The sequence below is a fragment of the Cinclus cinclus genome, chromosome 3 (genome assembly GCF_963662255.1).
Source record: "Cinclus cinclus chromosome 3, bCinCin1.1, whole genome shotgun sequence".
In the NCBI taxonomy this organism is placed as follows: Eukaryota; Metazoa; Chordata; class Aves; order Passeriformes; family Cinclidae; genus Cinclus; species Cinclus cinclus.
This window is the reverse complement of record NC_085048.1, coordinates 5,958,077-5,977,707: the sequence shown is the minus strand read 5'-3', so window position 1 is coordinate 5,977,707 and position 19,631 is coordinate 5,958,077. Positions and strand designations below refer to the sequence as shown.

The following is a 19,631-nucleotide window of genomic DNA, read 5'->3' as shown; positions in this document are numbered from 1 at the left end:
CACCCCATGACTGAGTCATCCCATCTGTCTGCACTAGAAATGGCTCTGAATGCAATCCTAGCTGCTCTATGTGCTTCTTATGGAAATACTAATCTTTATAGAGGTGCTTTGGTGACTCACCTCTTAATCCATCTCTCAAGGCAGTGGCTGCAGTGCAGGCATATAGGTGAGCACGTGCTGTTCTGCCCTGTTCCTGCAGCCATGTGGTGGCTGAGTACCCAGGGCCTTCCTGTGCCAAAGAGTTCAGGAGATTTTACAGTTAAATTATTGGTTTTAGAATGTGTCGCATTAACTGATGAGTCTATCACCCTTTACATAGCAGCTTTTGAGCATGTTATGGGTGCTGCTTCCCTGCAGCCCGAACTCATAAAAGGTGTTAAAGCAATAATAATAGTTACAACAAAATCTCAAAGACCTACCCAAGAAAGGCAAAGCGTGGCAGTTTAGGGATGAGAGCAGCTTTGCTAGACCTGATGTCCACAGACCCTCCTGCCTCACCTGCGGCTTCTCTGCCCCTCAGGCATCGACATCCTCAAGCTGGTGGCGGCGCAGGTGGGGAGCCAGTGGAAGGACATCTACCAGTTCCTGTGCAACGCCAGCGAGCGGGAGGTGGCGGCTTTCTCCAACGGCTACGCGGCCGACCACGAGCGCGCCTACGCCGCCCTGCAGCACTGGACCATCCGCGGGCCCGAGGCCAGCCTGGCCCAGCTCATCAGCGCGCTCCGCCAGCACCGCCGCAACGACGTGGTGGAGAAGATCCGCGGCCTCATGGAGGACACCGCGCCGGTAACGCTGGGCTGGGCTTCGCTGCCCGTCCTGGGATGTGGTGGAGCCGGGACACGGCTGTAGCCATTAGCTTAGATCCTGGTCAAGTAGCTCTCTCTCTTCATGGAGCTCCTTGGGGGTTGTGTTGAAGCTGTGCATTGCTTTTGAGCAAGACTTTGCCAGCATTTGCTGTAATCGCAATCAGAGTTTTGATGGGCTCTGGAGTCCCATGTGTTTTGCATACGTCTTTGAAGATCACCAGGAGGATCTGGCACCTGAGCCCTCATACCAGGGACATGGAGAAAAAAGCATCCCCCTTTAAATTTGCTCTCAAATGCCACAGAATTGTGAGAAGGGTCAAGGACCCTTGAACACTAAGTGTTGCTTCCTCCAAGACAGTGAGTGGTGCCATGGGGGAGCCATGCAGTCCTCCAGAGTCGTTGCTCTTTTTGGCAGCTCTGGTCTTAAACTGTCCCATATTTTGGGGGAATAAATAAATTGCTGCAGAAAATCCTGCAGTAGGTTCTCAGCTGGGTGTAAGTCATCAGGAGATGCTTCAGTCACCTTTGCAGTTTTGTTTTGGCCACCGCTGCCTTATTTCATTCATTCATTTTTTTGGCTCTGATAATTTGGTGATCTGCTAGAAGTGTTTGTAAAGGTGGTTGTAAAGTGGAGCTTTTGCTGTACATAGAAGCCAGTGGGACAACATGTAAATGGAGATGGGGGGGTGGTTGAGACATGGCTTTTTCCCCTAAACTGGTTGGTGAAACATTTCCCATTGCCTTTGCACTGAAACAAACCCAAAGGGAAGGAGGTGGGTGCTTGCAGACCTCTCTGTGCCCTTGGTGGGGACCTGGCAAGGTGGACCTTCACTCATGGTGGAGCTTCTGAAGTAGAGCATTTGTCAGGGCAGGGGATTCCCAAATCCTGCTTTGACTATCACAACTTGGAAAAAATAAAATTAAAAAACCCAAGACAAAGCTATGTTTAGGAAGAGAGGCAGAGAAAATTGCAGTTTTGCACATATGAATTAAAGTTTCTGGCATGTGCAGCATCCCAGAAGGACATGTTGTCCTCTTGCTGTCCTGGAGCAGGTAGTAACCTGTGTCCTTGTAGTTACTGCTTTTACTTTGAATACTGTGACAAAGCTCTGGGCAAGGACATTGGATAAAACAAACATGGGGCTCGTTCCTCAGCACCACATGTAATTAACAGACTTGGGCTGGGCAGTGCTGATTGCCCCTGGCTCTTCTGGCCAAGACCATCAGGTTGTGCTTATCAAATAGTACAGAATGCAAGTGGTGGCTCCAGGAGCAGGGTATATGGGGTGACTGGTCAGGGTGGAGGATTGACAATGGTGGAGTAACCGCAAGCTGTGTCCACAATTCTGAAAATACAGCAAACAGATGTTTCAGAGAATGTGCAAACCCAAATCACAAGGATAACTGTATGCAAGTCTCCTGGACTTCCCAAACAGCTTTCCTGTGTCTCTTTGTTCTTTAAAACAGTGTTGTCTTTTCCAGTGTCCAGCACACCTGGACCCTGGGGTGGTTCCCCATCAGTTTCACTTGTTTTTCTAGAAATGAGTATAATTGGGTTGTTGATCTTTTGAGCAGGTGGCTTGAGTCCCCATGAAAAATTTGGCTTGTTTCAGCAAAGTAGTTGTTTTTTAACAAATTCACCGAAGCTGTCCCATCATCTTTCCCCATTCATCTGATTGGGCTTTTTCAGATGAGCATCCCTCATGATCAACCTTAGGAGCTGTCCATTGCCCTGTCCTGGAGATCCTGGAGCTGTGTGGGATGTTACAGCCTGGCAGCACCCTGGGATACAGATCCAGCACAGCAGCACACTGTGTTTCTGTGAGGTGCTACCTGCTGGAACCTGTCTGCCTCCTCTCCCTCTGCTGGCTCCTGTGCTGTCAATGTGGGTGGTGATAAAACAGCCCTGGAGGGAATGGAGAAGCAGTTTGTGCATGGGAGACCAAATCCCTGGAGAATTGTGCTGGTGGCTTATCATCATCACAGCAGTCCAGGAAGCTAAGAGTTTGGTGCCAGGAGCAGGCATGGAGATTGATCTTTGTTTTTTTTTTTTTTTTTTTTTTTTTAATGTACTGGTTGGAAGGCCTTTAATTAGAGCTAATTGAGGTTTGACTCTGAATCAGAGAATAATTTGTCTATCCAAACACAAATAAATCAGGGCAGTTTCTGCACCAGAGTGGTTTGATCCTGAGGGATGGGTCACCCTGTTGGTGGCAAAAGTGGGTGCTGTGCTGTCCAGCCCTGCAGAAGGAGTCTTGCAAAAAAATAAAAACAAGAAACCCAAAGCAGGGGAAAAAAAAGGGTTTTGGTGCTGCAGGGGGAGTGAGGAACTCTCATAAGCAATGCAAATGCACGCATCCTCCTTGAGGCTGTTGCCCAGAGAGGTTGTAGATGTCCCATCCCTGTAAATGTTAAAGCCAGGTTGGACAGGGCTTGGAACAATCTGACCTAGAGGAAGGTGTCCCTACTCCTGGCAGGGTGTTGGAACAAGATGGGCTTTAAGATCCTTTCCAACCCAAACCATTTTGTGAGTCCAAGTGTCAGCACAAAGCCTTTAGGGTGACCTGAGCCAGCAGTGAGTCTCCAGTGCGTGCTGGTGTGTCCTACATGAGCCCAGGATGGATGGATGCATGGGTGGCTGTGCTGTCTGGGATGCTTTTGGCTCTGCCCAGCATCCCTGGATGCAAAATGGAGTTTCCCCATCTCTCTGCATGATCCCTGTGTCGTAAGCACTGACACCCCCAAGTCATGGGTAAAAATTGTTATTGAAAGCTGTAGTTCTCAGATGGCAAATCAGTACCCTAAACGCATTTCATTGCACCTACTACTGCATCCTTTTCTTAAATCCTTTATCTGGTGTCTGCCTTCAACTTGTAAAACCTGTGGAGGCAAAGCTGCTCTCTCTTGTAGCTCCCTGTTCCCTCTGCAGCTCTGAAATCCAAATATTTACAACCCCTGATCAGAATAGGGGAATTAATGGGAGTCTCTGGTGTGTTACAGCATGAGGCAGGAATATTTTTCCTTCAGGCAAGGAACAGCTCCACTGCAGACTTGCCTGCTTTTTCAGCTGTGGGAGATTATGCTGGTTTTGCATGGCACTGGATGAATTTAGGTTAAACCGAGATTAGCCCTCTGAATCATTTTACTTGGGTTTTTTTGCAGCTGAGCCAGAAAATACAATGAATGCAGAAGCTGTGGGTAGGTTTTTAGGGGTGCATTTAACTCACAGGGCTCCTGCTAAAGCCTGGCCCTTGCCACGAATGTTTGTTGGACTCAAGGTTTGCACAATCTATGGCTTTGCAGGCTGGTTTGCCTGACAGTGGCAAGCCTGAGCACTGCTTAGCAAGCACAGGCACATCCCAAATAAGTGGTGCTGACAACAAAAATAGGGGAAAGAGTGGAGGGGAAGAAAGTAGAGGTTTCTCCCTGCCAGCCCAGCAAACTGCAATTCTCCATTTTTGGGATTAAAATCAGAAAAAACGATTTTTACCCATATCCACTGGGTAATGAGGTTTTTTTTTTTTTTTTTTTTTTTTTTTTTTTTTTTTTTTTTGGTGTGGTGCATAACAGCATCTTGCAGCTACCAAGGGGCTCTGCGCTCACCTGGGCTGGCCTGGGGTGGAGCTGGCACAGCCAAGCCGTATTGGCTCCCCTGAGTGTCCTGCTGTGAGCAGTGCTTTAAGCTCTTATCGTTTTATTTATGGCTCTGCTGGCCGCGGCTGAAATATTTCAGGGGCTGGATAGAAGGGAAGCAAACAGCCTCACTCAGGGCATTCAGCAGCGCAGCCTCAGCAAAGCTAAAAACAAACCCAAACCATGAATAAGGGAGATGTTGAAAGTGGAGAGGGGAAGGCTACAGCCTCAAGCCCAGTAAGGTTTAGTTTTGTGGCTATTTTCATGCTGTGTGTAATCCCATGAGTCAGCAGATGTGTCAAGGCTGGGGCTGGTGTGAGGTTAAGCTGTGGGGTTTTGGGGTATTTCAGAGGAGAAGAGGATGTGAAAGCAACCCCACGTGGTTGTGGCAGTGCTTGGCGGGTCCCTTGCTTGCTCTTTCACAAGTCAAAACCCTGAGGGGGGTAGTCAAGAGCCTGGAGCAGCAGTTCCTCAAACTCAGCCCCTGTCAGCTCCCACCCATCCCCTTCACTTCCTTTTCTTCAATGCAGGACTGGGCTGGGCCCAGTAATTAGGAATTAATTTTGTGCTGTGTTCACCTGCCAGCAGTGGAGTGAGAGTAAAGCTGTTGGATGGATTTCCCAGCTAGAGGGTCTGTGCTCTGAGGGCTGGGAAGTGCCCAGGCAGCCAGGGATTGCCTTCTGGACTTGTATCAGGTTTTATTTGAGGCACAAAGCTGTGAGGTGAAGTGGCCAGACCCCTGGGGAAGGCGTAGGGCTGGCTGGGTTTTGCTGGTATGGGCATGACTCCAAGTTTGCTCTAAGCCATGACTTGATTTTCAGCAAACTGAGGTTGGGTTTGAACTATGCTGGAGAATGTGCAATAAACAAAATGTTCTAATTCATAAAGTAATGCAAAGAGAAATAACATAAATGAAAATATAAACTTCATATATGCAGTGGTATTGAGGTTTCCCTGCTGTGGTGGTCACATCTCCTGAGTCTCTGCAGTGTAATGGGTTTGGGAGCATAAGAGGAAACTAGAAGATGGTTTCTTCTGCTAGCCAAACTCAGTATTGACTAACTCAGCCTGTAATTTGGTTTGAAACCTCTTCATCGGGGTTTCATCACCCCTTCGTTATGGTTTGATTTGAAAAAGCAAGTGGGCAAATCCACAGAAAGGAGAAGCCACCAGAGGCTCTCCTGGAGACAACATCTACTTGACAAGCACTCGGCCCACAGATAGCCAGGGCAGGGCTGATGGGGAAGAGCTGTTTCCTCCGTGGGTGGCTGCAGTTTTGGTTGTGGCATCTAAACCCTCCCCAGACCCAGCATTGCCCATCCTGAGTTGTGTGAGGCTTGATTTGACCAGCTCTTCCCCAGGGCTGCCTTATGTTGAGGGAAGAGGCACCACAGAGATGGGTCAAGCATTTTCCTGAAACCACACGTGTGAGGTGAAGGGCACAGAGAGGAAATTTGGGCTTTCCCACCCCAGCACTCTCATGGTCTTCCCATGCTGGCAGGGGACATGCCTCCTGCTCTGCAGCACCGCACACCATCACTGCCCTTCTCTGACACCTCTGAGACCTCGCGGCCTTGCCAGTGGATCCCAAACACCCTGTGTGTGCACCATGAAGCTGCTGATCCACAGGGATCCTCCCTATCCCTGTGGGGTCCACAGCAAGAGCATTCCACAGGAGCACCACTCTGCCTGCAGCATCTCCTGTGCCAGGCTGCTGCCCAGCCCACCCTGCTCCACGTGCCAGGGCTTTTCCTGCCGCATTCCCTACGGAGGCATAAGAGACCTGAGAATAAGGGCTGGTGTCAGTCGGGTGTTATCTCCTGGCAGGGAATCTGGGAAGAGGCTGCCTCGATGTTAAATTTATTCCCCCCACATCCCGGAGGGTGCTCAGCCAGCCCAACACCCACTTTTGTGCCCGCCTGCTTGAGGCAGGAGGAATTGCTGGGAAGCATGGCCTGAGGGAAGGATGGTTTTTTAGTGCCCGCTGCTGCTCCTTCCTAATATTAGCACAGCAGCTGCAGTTTCTGTTTGTCTGAGCTAAGCTTTTATTGCAGTACTGTAAAACAGAGGCAGCAAATGGGACCAGCCCATTCAAACAGAGCTAGTGAGAGCAGCTGTGAAAGAAAACAAAGCCAAGCCTATGCCTTCTACTGCTCCTACCCCCTTCTGTCCCCTTTTCTTCCGTTTAGAAAGGGCCTTCAAACACCCTGAGCTGCTTAGAGCACCCTCCCAGATGCATTGGGATCCAAGAGGATGCTGGTGCTTGAACTGCAGTCTAAAGGGGCTGCAAGTACACAGGAGCTTTTAGGGTTTTTTTTAGAAATATTTTTTGACATTGAAAAGTCCTTGGTGCAGTGCTCAAAAAGACTAAAAAAGTGCCTGGCAGCGCACCTCTGATGGGTTGTAGGAAGCTGCTGATGTGACAAAGCAACTGCAGTGCCTTTGGTTTCCATGCTGGACTGTGCATCTAACAGTGTTCCACGTGTCTCTTTTTGCAGGTGCAGATGCAGCCCCAGTGGCAGCCGCAGGAGCCCAGCAACGAGGATGTAAAGGTGAGAAATCCCACGACTCTGGAAAGGCAAAAGGGTTGCAAGAGGGTTTTGTGTGTTTGGTTTTTTTTTTTTTTTTTTCCCCCAGCCAGCCTTGGTTTCTCTCAATTACTGCCGTTCATAAAAATAGGAATGGGCAAGATGGTTTCAAGGCAGTGAGTCACAGGCTATGAATAGTGTGTTTTTACACCTATTCCACAAGTTTCACCTCGCAGCAACCTTTTGCATTCCCTGGTCTTTCAAAGCCCTCATTCCCAGTTGCTTTCTTCCTGTGGTTTAAACATTAACACACATCCAAGCATCCTGTTTGCTTTGCCTCAAGCTTGTTCGGTTATTTGGAAAGCTTTGGGCTCCCAGGACAGCTACAGTCAAATAACCTTGGGTGATTTTGTCTTTCCTAGCATGTTTTAGCAGTTGTTTAATTAAACTCAAAATGGGTATGAATTGGTTCTGGGAAGACAGAGCTGGGCCACTTGTCTGCTCCCTGCCCTCCCTTGGTCGATTGTTGCTTAGTCATCAGGCTCCTTCTTGGGAGTTGGTAGGTGGGTTTGTGGTTGGATATTAGGTAGATGAGCTGCACAAAGGAAAACTAAACCCTAAGGCCTGTGTTATTTTTTAAGGGGGTATCAGAGCATATTACAGTTTGGAAAGTAGCCAGCTGCTGTCCTGGTCGTTCCCTTTGTATTCCCCCTTAGTGGCCATAGCTGATTCTCCATGACGAGCTGTACTGGAAAGGGAGTTTCAGAGGAGAAGGCAGATTCTTTTAATTAAAAATTAAAGCGGACTTTTATTTTTAACATGCTTATTGTGTAATGCACTGAGCTAGAACAAATCCTCCCCTGTTTATTTTCAATGAGGGGAGAAAAAAAACCCCTTTTATTCTACCAGGAACAGGCTTCAATGTTAATTTAATGTGAACTAATGGGCGTCCCAGCAGACATGTGATTTGTGGGTGGCGAATTCCTCGACACGGATGAGGAATGTTCAGGCACATCCATGCTGGCGCGGAGGTGGCTCAGCAGCACCCTTGCCCACAGCCTTTAATCCAAATTTTGCATTTTATCCCTGGGTTGTAGGCAAAAGCCTGTTAGCAGGAATAGCCTGATCTTCCCTCTGTAGGAGAAAACAGGGTTGTGAAATACTGTTGGGAGAGGGAATTGCATGGGCGTAGGACTTGCAATTCTTTTGCCTGGCAGGTCAAGCAGGGATGCAAGGTTGAGGGAAAAGGTTAAATATTGGATAACCCTTAAAATAACCTGTTTAGAGGGATCTGGTGACCTGCAGAAGTGCCCAAGCTGCCAGCCAGGGATGTGAGGATGCTGGCCCAGGCGTCTCATTCATGCAGGGATAGGAACTAGAAATGCTCTGCTTGAGATTTGTACCCTGAGAGGATGTTGAGAGGCGGAGGAGGGTAGATAATGTTGGCTGCTGTCTTGGAGGTAGGAAGGAGTTTCAAGAAGAAACATGCAGAGTACAGTCAAATTAGGAAGCAGGTTCATACCAGCACCCAAATTCATAGAATCATGGAATTGTTGGAAATAACATTTAAGATTATCAAGTCCAGTCCTTAACCCAACAGTGCCAAATCCACCACTAAACCATGTTCCCAACTGCCACATCCACACGTTTTTTTTTAATCCCTCCAGGGGTGGTGATTTCACCACTTCCCTGGACAGCCTATTATAATTCCTGACCACACTTCTGGTGAATATTTTTTTCCTAATACTCAGTCTCCCCTGGCACAACTTGAGGCCATTTCATCTGTCACTTGTCACCTGTCACTTGTCAAACGGTGCTGCTTTCCGGTGCAGTGCTTCCCAGCAGTGCTTGCTGCTCCTGATGTCTTCGGAACTGTGAAGCTGAGCATTTGCCCTTGGCTCACATCAGGACAGGAGAAAGCAAAGGCACTTGGGTGACACTGTGGTCAGTGCCAGCTCCTGCCTGTCCTTCCTTGCTCTGAACTTGGAGTCTGATGGGATGGACTTTTCTATCAGGCTTTAAGGGGATGTTCATGGGAGCAAGGGTGAGATGGGGCAAATAATTCATTAATTTGATGTGGAGGTGGTCCATAGAGCTGGTCAGAGCCATGTGCTGCACTGGGGATCACTGAAGGGTCTCACAGCCCTCGCCCTGCTGCCTTGGCGCAGGTTGGAACTGTGGAGCCAGGCTGTGCTTTGCTTTTAGCAACCAAGTGTGGAGCAGGTTTTGGGCATCATCACCTCTTGTCCCCAAAAGCTGTGCTTTAGGTTTTAATCAACTGAGTGAGAAGGAAAACCCAGCTAAAATGCTCTGCTGAGATTGCACGTGCCATCCTGGTGCAGTGGTTGCTCCTACCAGGTGTCCGAAGGGCATGGGTTGTGTTATTGCTCCTGTCTGATGTGCCAAAAGCCAGTGCTGATGTTCACCCCAGGTCATCTCCTGTGCCTGCTGTGGGCCAGCAGAACAGGTCACCTCTTACTGAAAGTGGGCTGGAATGTTTTGGAAGCCAGGGTGCTGGTGGGTTCAGGTTGCTACCCGTTGCGTAGCATGCCCCCAGTTAATTTTCCCTCTTTCCTTCCTCCAAAGCTGGAAGGTGACAAGCTGGCGCTGCCGGTGAGCCCCAGCCCAGTGAGCCCCGTGCCCACGCCCAGCCCCAAGCCCCCAGAGGCAGCCGTGCTCACCGTGGAGCCCTCTCCTTCAGAGAAGAAATGTTTCTTTGTCGACGAAGCCGAGCCTCTCCTGCGCTGCGACTCCACCTCCAGCGGCTCCTCTGCGCTCAGCCGGACAGGCTCTTTTATAACCAAAGGTACCAAAATCAGCCCAGGGCAGAGGGGGAGGACAGAAGGGACACCATGGTATGTCTCATGTGGTCAGCACACGTGGTAGAGCTGCCCAACACACGGTATCAGTAAAGTAAATAACTGGGAAAACTGCCTCTCCAGGATACGCTTATCACATCCTCATTCCTGACCAGAATATCCTGTTAGCAAAGATGATAAAGATTTGAGACAAAAAAACATTTTTAAAGGCTTTCAACTCTTTGAAGTCCTACCAGGGAAGTTGTAGCATCCCTGTGTGTTTGGGGGAGTGTTTCTCTTGACTTTTAGCTCTTGCATTGGCCTGTGCATTTTTGCATGAGATGAAACCAGAGAACATGATTTCCAGACTGATTTTTGCTTTGGGTTTTTTAATTTTTTTTTTCATTCTTGGTCCTCTTTGCTGCAGATGTAAAGTACCATTAGTCACCCCCCCCCCCCCTTGTTTTAGGGTTTTTGATTTACTGCATTTAACTTGCTGCATTTAATCATCTTTTAACTTCTGATGCAGGTGAAACACTGAGCTCAGTCAATGTACCAAATTTATACTTGAGTGTGAAAATAAAGCTGACCCAACAAAAACAATCTAAAAGAGCAGAATTCAGCTTTTTTGGCTCACCACCTGCCCTCACTTTTCCAAACTGGCCATTCAGCATTTACAAATGCTGTGTTTGCTCTTGCAGAATCGTGGCTGGTGCCTTGGCAGCCCTGCCTTCTCAGTGTTCTCCCCATCACTTGTCACCCTCTACCTTTTCCCTCAGTTCTTGTGGCATGTCCCTCTCCAGAGGTGGCACCAGGGGATGGACTGACAACAAGCCCTGCTTAGCAGAGATTTCTTGAGGAGTTTCTTGACAATCCTCTTTTCTCCTACAGAAAAGAAGGACACCGTCCTGCGCCAGGTGCGCTTGGACCCGTGCGACCTGCAGCCCATCTTTGATGACATGCTGCACATCCTCAACCCTGAGGAGCTCCATGTGATCGAGGAGATCCCGCAGGCCGAAGACAAGCTGGACAGGCTATTTGAGATTGCTGGAGTCAAGAGCCAGGAAGCCAGCCAGACCCTCCTGGACTCTGTCTATAGCCACCTTCCCGATTTACTGTAGGCACTGGGTCACCGCACGCTCTCTGAATATCTGCTAGAGCTAGCTTGGCACTTGTTAAGATGACCAACAATACGCAGGCGGGATTTGTTGTAGAGTATACGGCCAGTATTTTCATTGAGGTGTCCTTGGTTTTTGGAGGGGGTGCAGTTTGCCAACGTTGCACCCCTCCACTGTAACTCTATCGCTCAGTCCAAGTCTTTGCACCCTCTGCCCCCTCCCCGAGCCTCTCTTCTCTCTGTTCTCATTCCAATCAGATCAGCCAGTGCACTTTAAAAAAACAGAGAAAACAAAAAAATTCAAAACCGCAGTTAATGAACTAAAAGACCACAAATCTGGTGTAATCTAACACATCAAATTGGGGATTGCTCTGTAACCCCCTTCTGCTGTCAAAGCTGTTGCTCGGAGTGACCATCTCCCACCAGCTCCCTTTGCCTCGGGGCGGTAAATGGCAAAATCGCGCAAAAATCCCACCCCAATTGTTGCTGGTTGCTGTCTCTTAACGCAGCTAAGCTTCCCACCTGAGCTGACTTATTTTTTTAATGTACTCTTGTTTGGCTCATATCCATTGCTGAGATTTTACTAGCACGGTTATTTATTGTATGGTTTTCACCTGGACAACGCATCGCGCTCCTATTACGCTACAGCAGAAGCGCTTAAACCACAAGGAGAAGGGTCAAGCCCCACCAACCTTCGAGGCAGTGGAAAGGTCCTTTGCCTCCTTTGTCGAATGTAAGGAGTTATCCTGCCTTGCCACGTGTGGGAATGGTAGGGCCCTGAAGGGAGCCAGTGCTGGACGTGGGGAGGTGAAGGCCACCGGTGGTCCCGCTCTCCTCGTGCTGTAAGACTTAAACCAAGCTATGCTTTTACACTCGTGTCTCTTGTTTTTTTTATACAGACGTGGCCGATAAGTTCTCCAAAGACCTTATGTGGTCTCAATAGTCTATTCAAATCACACTTCACTTTTTATTAAAAGAGGTCGGGGGTGGGGGGTGTGGGGGACAAAAAGCTGCATCGTAAGAAGTCTGTCTGATTATATTTGCGATTATTATGCTCCCATAACGAACAGTCTGTACTACGCTCAATTTGAAAAAATAATGGTATGAGGGTGGCAAGAGCTGCCCCCGGGGGAAGGGATTGGGGAGGGGGGGGGAAGAGGGGAATGAATTGAAAAATTGCCTTCCAGTGTACTAATTTATTAATAAACTAGGTGTTTGTTACTTGACATGATTCCGTGTTAACCTCCTTAACAGCTGCCTCTGCTCGGGGGACACCTGGGTTGGGGCAGGGGCATGCTTGGGGTGCCTGTGGTGACGAGGGGGAATTTGGAGTTTGGGGGTTGTGAGGAGGTAGCTTTGAGGCCAAAACGTGATTGCTTTCTGTTGGTAGCACTGCCTTGGGTCCCCAGGGTCGCTGCTGGAGCTTTCTGCAGGTGCCCACCCTGTGCTGGTCCCCATAGCAGTGACAGATCAGATGGCTGATGGGGCTTCCAGGATTGGTTTTTGCAAGCTCTCAAAGGCTTTGTGGGCATTTTGGGAAGGCTGAAGTATTAATTTTCCAGGAAGCAGCTGCTGTGCTGAGTCACTCTTGAGCAAAGGTCTTACAGTCACAGCGTTTCTGTCCCTGTTGCATTACCCATGTTCTTACAGTCTACACTTCCAAATAACTCATCCCTTGTTACTCTGTCTACGAATTGAATCCTTAACAGGACAAATGCTTCTGGTTTATAAGACTGTCATTTTGTTTACTTGGCTCCAGAGTGATTTCTGTTACCGAGGGTGCTGTGTTTTCGTTCTGGCTGGCACTGGAAATTGCTGGTGCAGAACTATACATAGGTACACGATTGAAACTTCTCAACGCACGCACAGATGAAATACAGTGAGAAATAGCAAGAGCCTTTATTTGGAACTCTGGGGTGGAGTTTTCCCTCAGTGGCAATGAAACACTTAGCTCTTGGTGCCTGCAGTTCTGAGGTGGAACCCAAAATCACCCTATTGGCAAGAGGTGTTGGGACCAGTGGTGGTTAATCCGCCTGGGCAAAAGATTGGTAAGGGGAGGGAAGGTATGCAATTCTGGGCTCAATCAATAGTTGGCTTTAAATTATCCTTAGCAGGTTCTTGGAGCAAGTCCAGCTGGGAAGTTAAAAATTGTCCTTTTCTGGTGGTCCAGGTTCTCCCACGTAAACACATGGGTTGTAAGCACTACAGCCATCATGCCACCCTCCCAGGGAACCACCAACCCCACCCTGCAGCTGTGCTTCCTGTCCTGGCAGCCACCCACATTATCTGATGAGCTTTGAAGATAAAGCAAGAAGAAGAACAATCCTGGGAAGAGGATTTAGCCAGCTGAAGAGACACCAAGCTGGTGGTAGTGTGGAGGTGCCTTGGCCTGGAGCTGCTGAGGAGGCACAAGGAAGCTGTTTGTCCCTGGGTTGTTCAGATGCATTTAATTCATCTTGATGGCAGGTTGTGGAACAGGCCAAGACCTGGGCAATCCTTGGCTCTGTGTGCTGTGCACACTTCCATGGTTTCTTTATTTGATTGTACTTGGATACTGACCTTTTCCCTGGCTCTGTCATTTCGGATTTCTTACTTTTTGTTGTATGCATATGTATATGTGTGTACAGTATATTGATTTATTATATATTTATCTATACATTATATATTTAGGTATACTACAGAAATATTTTAATATATTGTGCTATTTCTATATTTACATTTTTTCTATATTGTTACGATGTATTTTTATAGATGTATAGTATATAAATATCTTCTGGCTCTGGGGGTGTGTAGGGAAAAATATCTGAGAGCAGCTGAGCTCCAGGTACAGGCAGGGTATTTCCTGGCAGCGTGGGTGGTGTGAGGAGCCACAAGCCCTGTGCCCCCACCCTTCCTATGAGCCAGCTCTCTTAAGCCTTAAGAAAATAAACCAGGCAGGTGGGATCAATGGGTTCATGACCTGGAGGCATAACTCCATGGGAGCAGAGATTGTTCCTGTTCTCATCTTTGTCTTATTCAAGGCATCGTGGGCAATGCACAAACTGTGATGTGCAGCTCGAACGGGTGAAATCTTTGGCTAAAAAGGTAAAGGTGTGAATATAAAGATCTTTATAAATGTATGTAATATGCATAAAAATGCATTGTATACAAAATCTGCATTGCAAATGTACTTGTAGGTGAGAGGTCGGTTTGCCCCTCAATCACGGTGTTTGAAGGGTGGGATTTGGGTGCTGGGGTGGCAGTCCTGGGTGGTAGAGCCTGTGAAATCAGAGGGCACAAGGAGGCGTGATGAAGGCACAGCCTCCTCTGCCTGCTGTGGGTATCCTGCTTCAGAGCAGAGACCAAAATTTCTGGGGTGGGTTGCACAAAACATTTACTGCCCCCAGCACTGCTTGCTGGGCTGGGATATGAGGTGTGCATATCACATTTACCCTTAGGGTGACAGTGTTTGCTGGGACAAAGCCCTCCAGAGATGCCTCCAGCATGGCCTGGCATCGTCAGGATGGGCTGGCTCTGCTGATCGGGGCCTTTTAATTCCTCCAGTACAAATGAGCATTGGGTTGTATTTTTAAATTCTCTTTTCTTTTTTCCCCCCATGAATTGCAGGTGCTCTCTGCAGAAGAGCAAGACATTTTGTGCACTTTCCTTCTACCTTAGCCGAATTGGAGTTTATCCTAATGGGGAATTAATTGCAACCCTCTGGGTGTGGCTGCTTACATCCCGGTTGGAAAAGCACCCCGGGGTCTTCAGAGAGGTCACTCACCCCTCTGGCTCCTCGTATTTCAGCCAGTTCTCTGTGGATTGCAGCCGTGTCTGTGTAGGAGGGATGGTCTCTGCAGCCTTTGTGTGAACAACTTGTGGGGAGATGCTGAGGGTGTCCTGGGGGCTCAGTGTGGGGTGTGGGGTTATTGTGGGATGTGGAGGATATTGGGGGGTCTGTGCCCATCACTGGGGACACAGGGCCAAGCTGTGCAGTGTGGGGGAGGGAGGCAGGTTGGTACAGGCACAGCTCACTCCAAAATCCTCTCCTGGCATGCCCTGGCCACAAGCTTTACACCGTGAAGGGTTTGCAGCTGTTTTTTTCTCCTCTTGGAGTTTGCTCCTGAGAATGCCTTGAGGGGAAAAGTTTCCAGGGCAACTGTTAGGAAATGGGAAGATGGAAGAGAAATAAGAATTATCATATGTGTATTCATTAAGTACCTGCCTGATGGCAACCCCTGAGGTGTTTATCACACTCTTTAGGATGTGGCTGCTGCTTCTCTGTGTGAGCATCCATGAGCTTTATAGTTTCTTTTGGGGTATTCTAATTTAATTTTCTTTACTTTCTGGGGTGGAGGAAGCTGGGTGGATAATGGAGGACCTGGTTGTTGTGGAAGCCATGGGTGTTTCTGGCAGCTCACAGTTGTTGCACGGTGCCCCTTGTAGTCAATGCACGCTTGTGTCTCTGCCCCTGCTCCCCAGTTTCTGCTCCCTTGGCTGCTGAAGGAGCTTCACCTGTCTGCTCTCTGCTCTTTATGGATAAGATTGACTTTGCCTGGCTTTAATTTGAACACAGTAATCTATAAGCATGCTGGTCTCAAAATACATTTCTCAGGAGCTTCTGCCAGGACCTGTCAGGCTCAGTGAGAAACTGGGACTGGGGCAGGATGTTAATCTGCCTGATTTTGTTTCTGGCAGCTCTGATCTTTCCAGGCTAATACTTGGCAAGAATGATAGTAGCTAAACTACCGATATTCCAGGGTACCTCAATAGCTGATGAATGCTTTTTGTAGCTTCTTCTCTTACTGATAATTTATTTTAAGAATAACAAGATGTCTTACCACTCTCCCTGGTGAGCAGAGTTCCAGGTGCTTTTCTACTGATGGCAGTGTTACTGTCATTTTGCAGATGGCGAAACTTGAAGGACAGAGATCAAACTCCCCATAAGCAAACTGATCAGAAAAAAATTCAGGGTGAAATTCAGAGAAAAGTTGTGCCCCAACAGCTCCAGTACCAGCCTGATTTGAGGAGCATATGGGTGAGATTTGGGGTGTAATGATCCTCAGCAAAAGGAGAAGGATGGAGGCAATGTTCCCAAGCCATGCTTTCCATTAATTAATTTGCCCTTTAAATGAGATTTTAGAGCTGGGAATAAATCTATGGCCATGCTGTCTCCCTGGTTAGATCTTTTGCCTTCCTCTTGCCCTCCCTCAGCAAGTGCAGCTGGGAGGAAGGTCCAGCTCCAGAGCTGAGACAACAGGCCTGTCCTCTGTCTTCAGTCCCTGTCCCTCCCAGAGAAAACCACTCCTTGCCTTTTCCCCCGACCTGTCCTGTCTCCCCAGAGCAGGGATTCTCCTTCTCTCTGCCCTGTGCAAGGGACATGGCAGTGATGCCCAAAGAAAGACACAAAATTGGGGCATGGAGCAATTTGGCTTTGTAAAGCAAAGTAACCCTATGGGGCCAGGAAACTCATACCTGAAAATCATAACTGTCCACAAGTGGTGAAAACCCAAGTATTTCTTCCTTTTGTGTTTTTTCTCCTTTTCTTCCTTTCCTAAGGACCTTCCCCTGCACCTGGCCATCATTTCTGTGGCAGGAAGATGGTGGAGCAGGGATTGGAACTGATGGGAAGAGGATGCACTGATGCCTTCTTCCAGGAGAGGTGGCATCTCGAAATGGCTTTGTGGGCAGGGAGCACCCACCTGCTCCCTGGATGGGCCCTGCAAGCAGGCTGGCAGCCTGTGAGTTGTCCTGAGCTGAAATCAGGCTTGGGAAACACCCAAAAATTCAGCAGTCTGGACAGTAAAGATGAATTAACCCACCCACATTAGTCACATCCCCTAAGGAGGTGCAACAATGGGATTGCAATCCTTTACCCTACCCTTGCTGTTCCCATCTTATAAAATTTCCTTTTGAAAAATGCCATTTAAACTTTAAAATGGTTTTCTCTTTTTTTTTCTCTCACCTCTGTTTTCATCTGCTTGAATACATGGGAAGTTTCTTTTAATTAAATATATACATGGACAGATAATCCTGTTTTGTTCAAGTGTCAATATGGTCCTTTAGCTAAACTGAATATTTTCCCTGCCTGATAATTATCCTCCCCTGGCTGTCCCTTGGCTCCTTCCCAGAGGTATTTGAAGACTGTGATCCCATTCCCTAGCTTGTTTTTAATTTCTCTGTGCTCAGGTCAGGTTTTCTCAGGGTTTTGTGTCATGCCTGGGCATTTAAAAGCTTCCCATTTTGCTGCTGCTGCTGTGGACCTTGGTCCTCCTTGGTACATCCAACGCATGGAGACAGCCACATGCCATCAGCACATGTCACTGATAAAAGCTGAAATAACACCCACCTCTGCACTAACCTTGGATCTTGCAGAATCAGAAAAACACAGAATGGTTTGGGTTGGAAGGAACATTAAAGCTGCCACCCCCTTGTCCCAGCCCCCTTCCACTATCCCAGGTTGCTCCAAGCCCCATCCAGCCTGGCCTTGAACAATTCCAGGCATGGGGCAGCTTCTCTTGGCAACCTGTGCCAGGGCTCCACCACCCTCACAGTGAAGAACTTCTTAATAACTAATCTAAATTTCTGCTCTTTTAGTTTAAAACCCTGCCCTTTTGTCCTATCATCATCTGCCCCTGTAAAAAGTCACTCTCCCTCTTTATTATAAACCCCCTTCAAACACAAAAGGTCACAGTGAGGTTTCCCTGGAGCCTTCTCTTCTCCAGGCTGAGAAGACCCTGATTGTCCTCACGCTAGTGGCAATTGCAGCCAGGCTCTGGTGATGCTGAGTTTGTGAGCTTTGCCCTTGTGAAAGCAGGAGCCTTCCTTGCTATGGGTTTGCTTTCACTGTGCCTCCATCAATCACCTTGTCTGGACTAATCCAGCCTTCCCCTCCTCTAACTTTCTGTGATTGTGATAAATAATTTATGTAACAGGCTGAAACAGGGTTTGTTGCCTGGTATAAAGTGCACAGGCTTCTGCAAAATATCCCTTGGTCTTGCTCTTAGCCTAGAAATAGGGACTTTAATACAATAAACATGTAGTTGCCCCAGCTCTTCTCCCTCCTGCAGTGACACAAAGTGGCTGTGACACTTGCTCAGCAAATGCAGCTACTCAGTCATGCCATGAGCATGAGGGATGAAGAGCCAAAGAGTCGAATCAACGAGATTTTCTGCATCTGGCAGGGAAATAAAAGGTGGTCTGGCAAGAACCAAATTCTGCAGGCCCCTGGCAGACACAACCTTTGAACTCATGAGTGTGGGCACGAGCTGTGGAAGAAGCTTACTGTGTCCCTAGGACACCTGAGCAATTCCATGTTGGGGCTAAAAGAAACTCTTTTGATGGCAAAATTAAAAATAAACCTAGGTTTTGCGCACCTCGTACTGGAAGACCCTCAAATCATTACTTATGTTTTCCACTCCCTTTGTCTTGCTCTGTTCTCCCCTGCTCTGTGCCCTACATCTGCATCCCTGAGGCCTTCAGAGTGGAAGGATGAGGAGTGGAAGGGCTGGGAGGGGCTGCTTTCCTGCATCCATTCCCTAGGTGGTGCACTCCTGTACACAATCCCCATGGGTGAGTGATGCCAGCAGTGCCCTGCTGCCATGGATGGCCCTGTGGGTCTTGGACTGAGCTTGGCACCCTGATCCATAGGTGTTCTGTCCCATTCTAGACGGTTGTGAAGGAACCAAACTAGGATGGCAACCAGATTTCAGACGAAAAGATGTGTGTTAGTGGAAGAGGCAGTGATACAGCACCTGGTGTGCATCCTAAAAGAGCTCTTTTGACACACTTGCCCTAAGGTACAAAAACCACGGGGGACTCGACCCTCCAGTTTGGGGTTTGGGTGTTTGAAGATGTAAAAACATTCTCCCTAAGGCAGCAAACCCTCCCTTTGGGGTTAGCACCTCTGACACTGCCCAAGGAGGTCGTGGCATCTCGCTCTCTGGAGGCATTCCGAACCCACCAGGATGCATTCGTGTGTCAGCTGCTCCAGGTGACCCTACCTTGGCAGGGGGGCCAGCCTGGGTCCAGGTCTGGGACCTCCCCAGAGGTCCCTCCCAACCCTGACAATTCTGTGATTCTGCACTCAGTGCTGCCCTGGGGTGGTGTCCCCAGGCCAGGTCCTATCTCCCTTCTCAAGTGTCACCCACTGGGGTCTCCATACAAAACCCACGGGACCATGTTTCAAACTCCAGGAGCATTTCCCAGTCAGACTCATTGGTTAGTTGCCAAAAAAAATAGATAAAAAATCCACCACTGCCATTAGATGGCAAACCTGCACTGAGAGGGGATGAACAAACCCAGGGACACTCCATGACAGGCAAGTCACCTGAAATAACCCCTCATTTGTCTGGAGTCCCAGTAGCTCCTGGAAAATGAGCTGCAAGATCATCACTGTGGCGTCAGCACTGGCTGATGCAGCACTGTTAATTATAGAGCTGGGGCTCAAGCAAGCACAGCACATTTAACATCTCTTAGGTAAGGCATGAGAGCTGCTGGCTCTCCCAGAGCTCCTCCATGCTGGAGGTGACAGCAGGATGCCATCAAGAGCTGCCCCACCACGGGGGTGGTCCCATGGTCAGTGCATGGATTTACACCCTGCTGCTCCAAGGGTGGTTTGGGCTCACAGTCCAGCCTTTAATGCTGGAGCAATAAATTGCAGGTGGTTTTCGGAGGAAGGCCAGATGCTCTCCACTGGCAGCTCCAGCAGGAGGGAGGGAAGGGGTGATGGTGTGCATTAAGGTTTGCAGCACCCATCCTCTGTGTCATT

At 48.5% G+C, this 19,631-nt stretch overlaps 1 protein-coding gene across 1 annotated transcript in view; it reads left to right on the top strand.

Moving 5' to 3' along the window:
* The window catches only part of TNFRSF21 (TNF receptor superfamily member 21), a 33,836-nt gene extending 22,459 nt beyond the window's left edge, over positions 1-11,377 (top strand). The window contains exons 4-7 of the mRNA XM_062488427.1: positions 521-786; positions 6,938-6,991; positions 9,554-9,773; positions 10,657-11,377. Coding sequence (XP_062344411.1) covers positions 521-786; positions 6,938-6,991; positions 9,554-9,773; positions 10,657-10,886 — 770 coding nt within the window. The 3' untranslated portion in view covers positions 10,887-11,377. The remainder of the gene's footprint in view (positions 1-520; positions 787-6,937; positions 6,992-9,553; positions 9,774-10,656) is intronic.
* Positions 11,378-19,631: the final 8,254 nt, after the last annotated feature.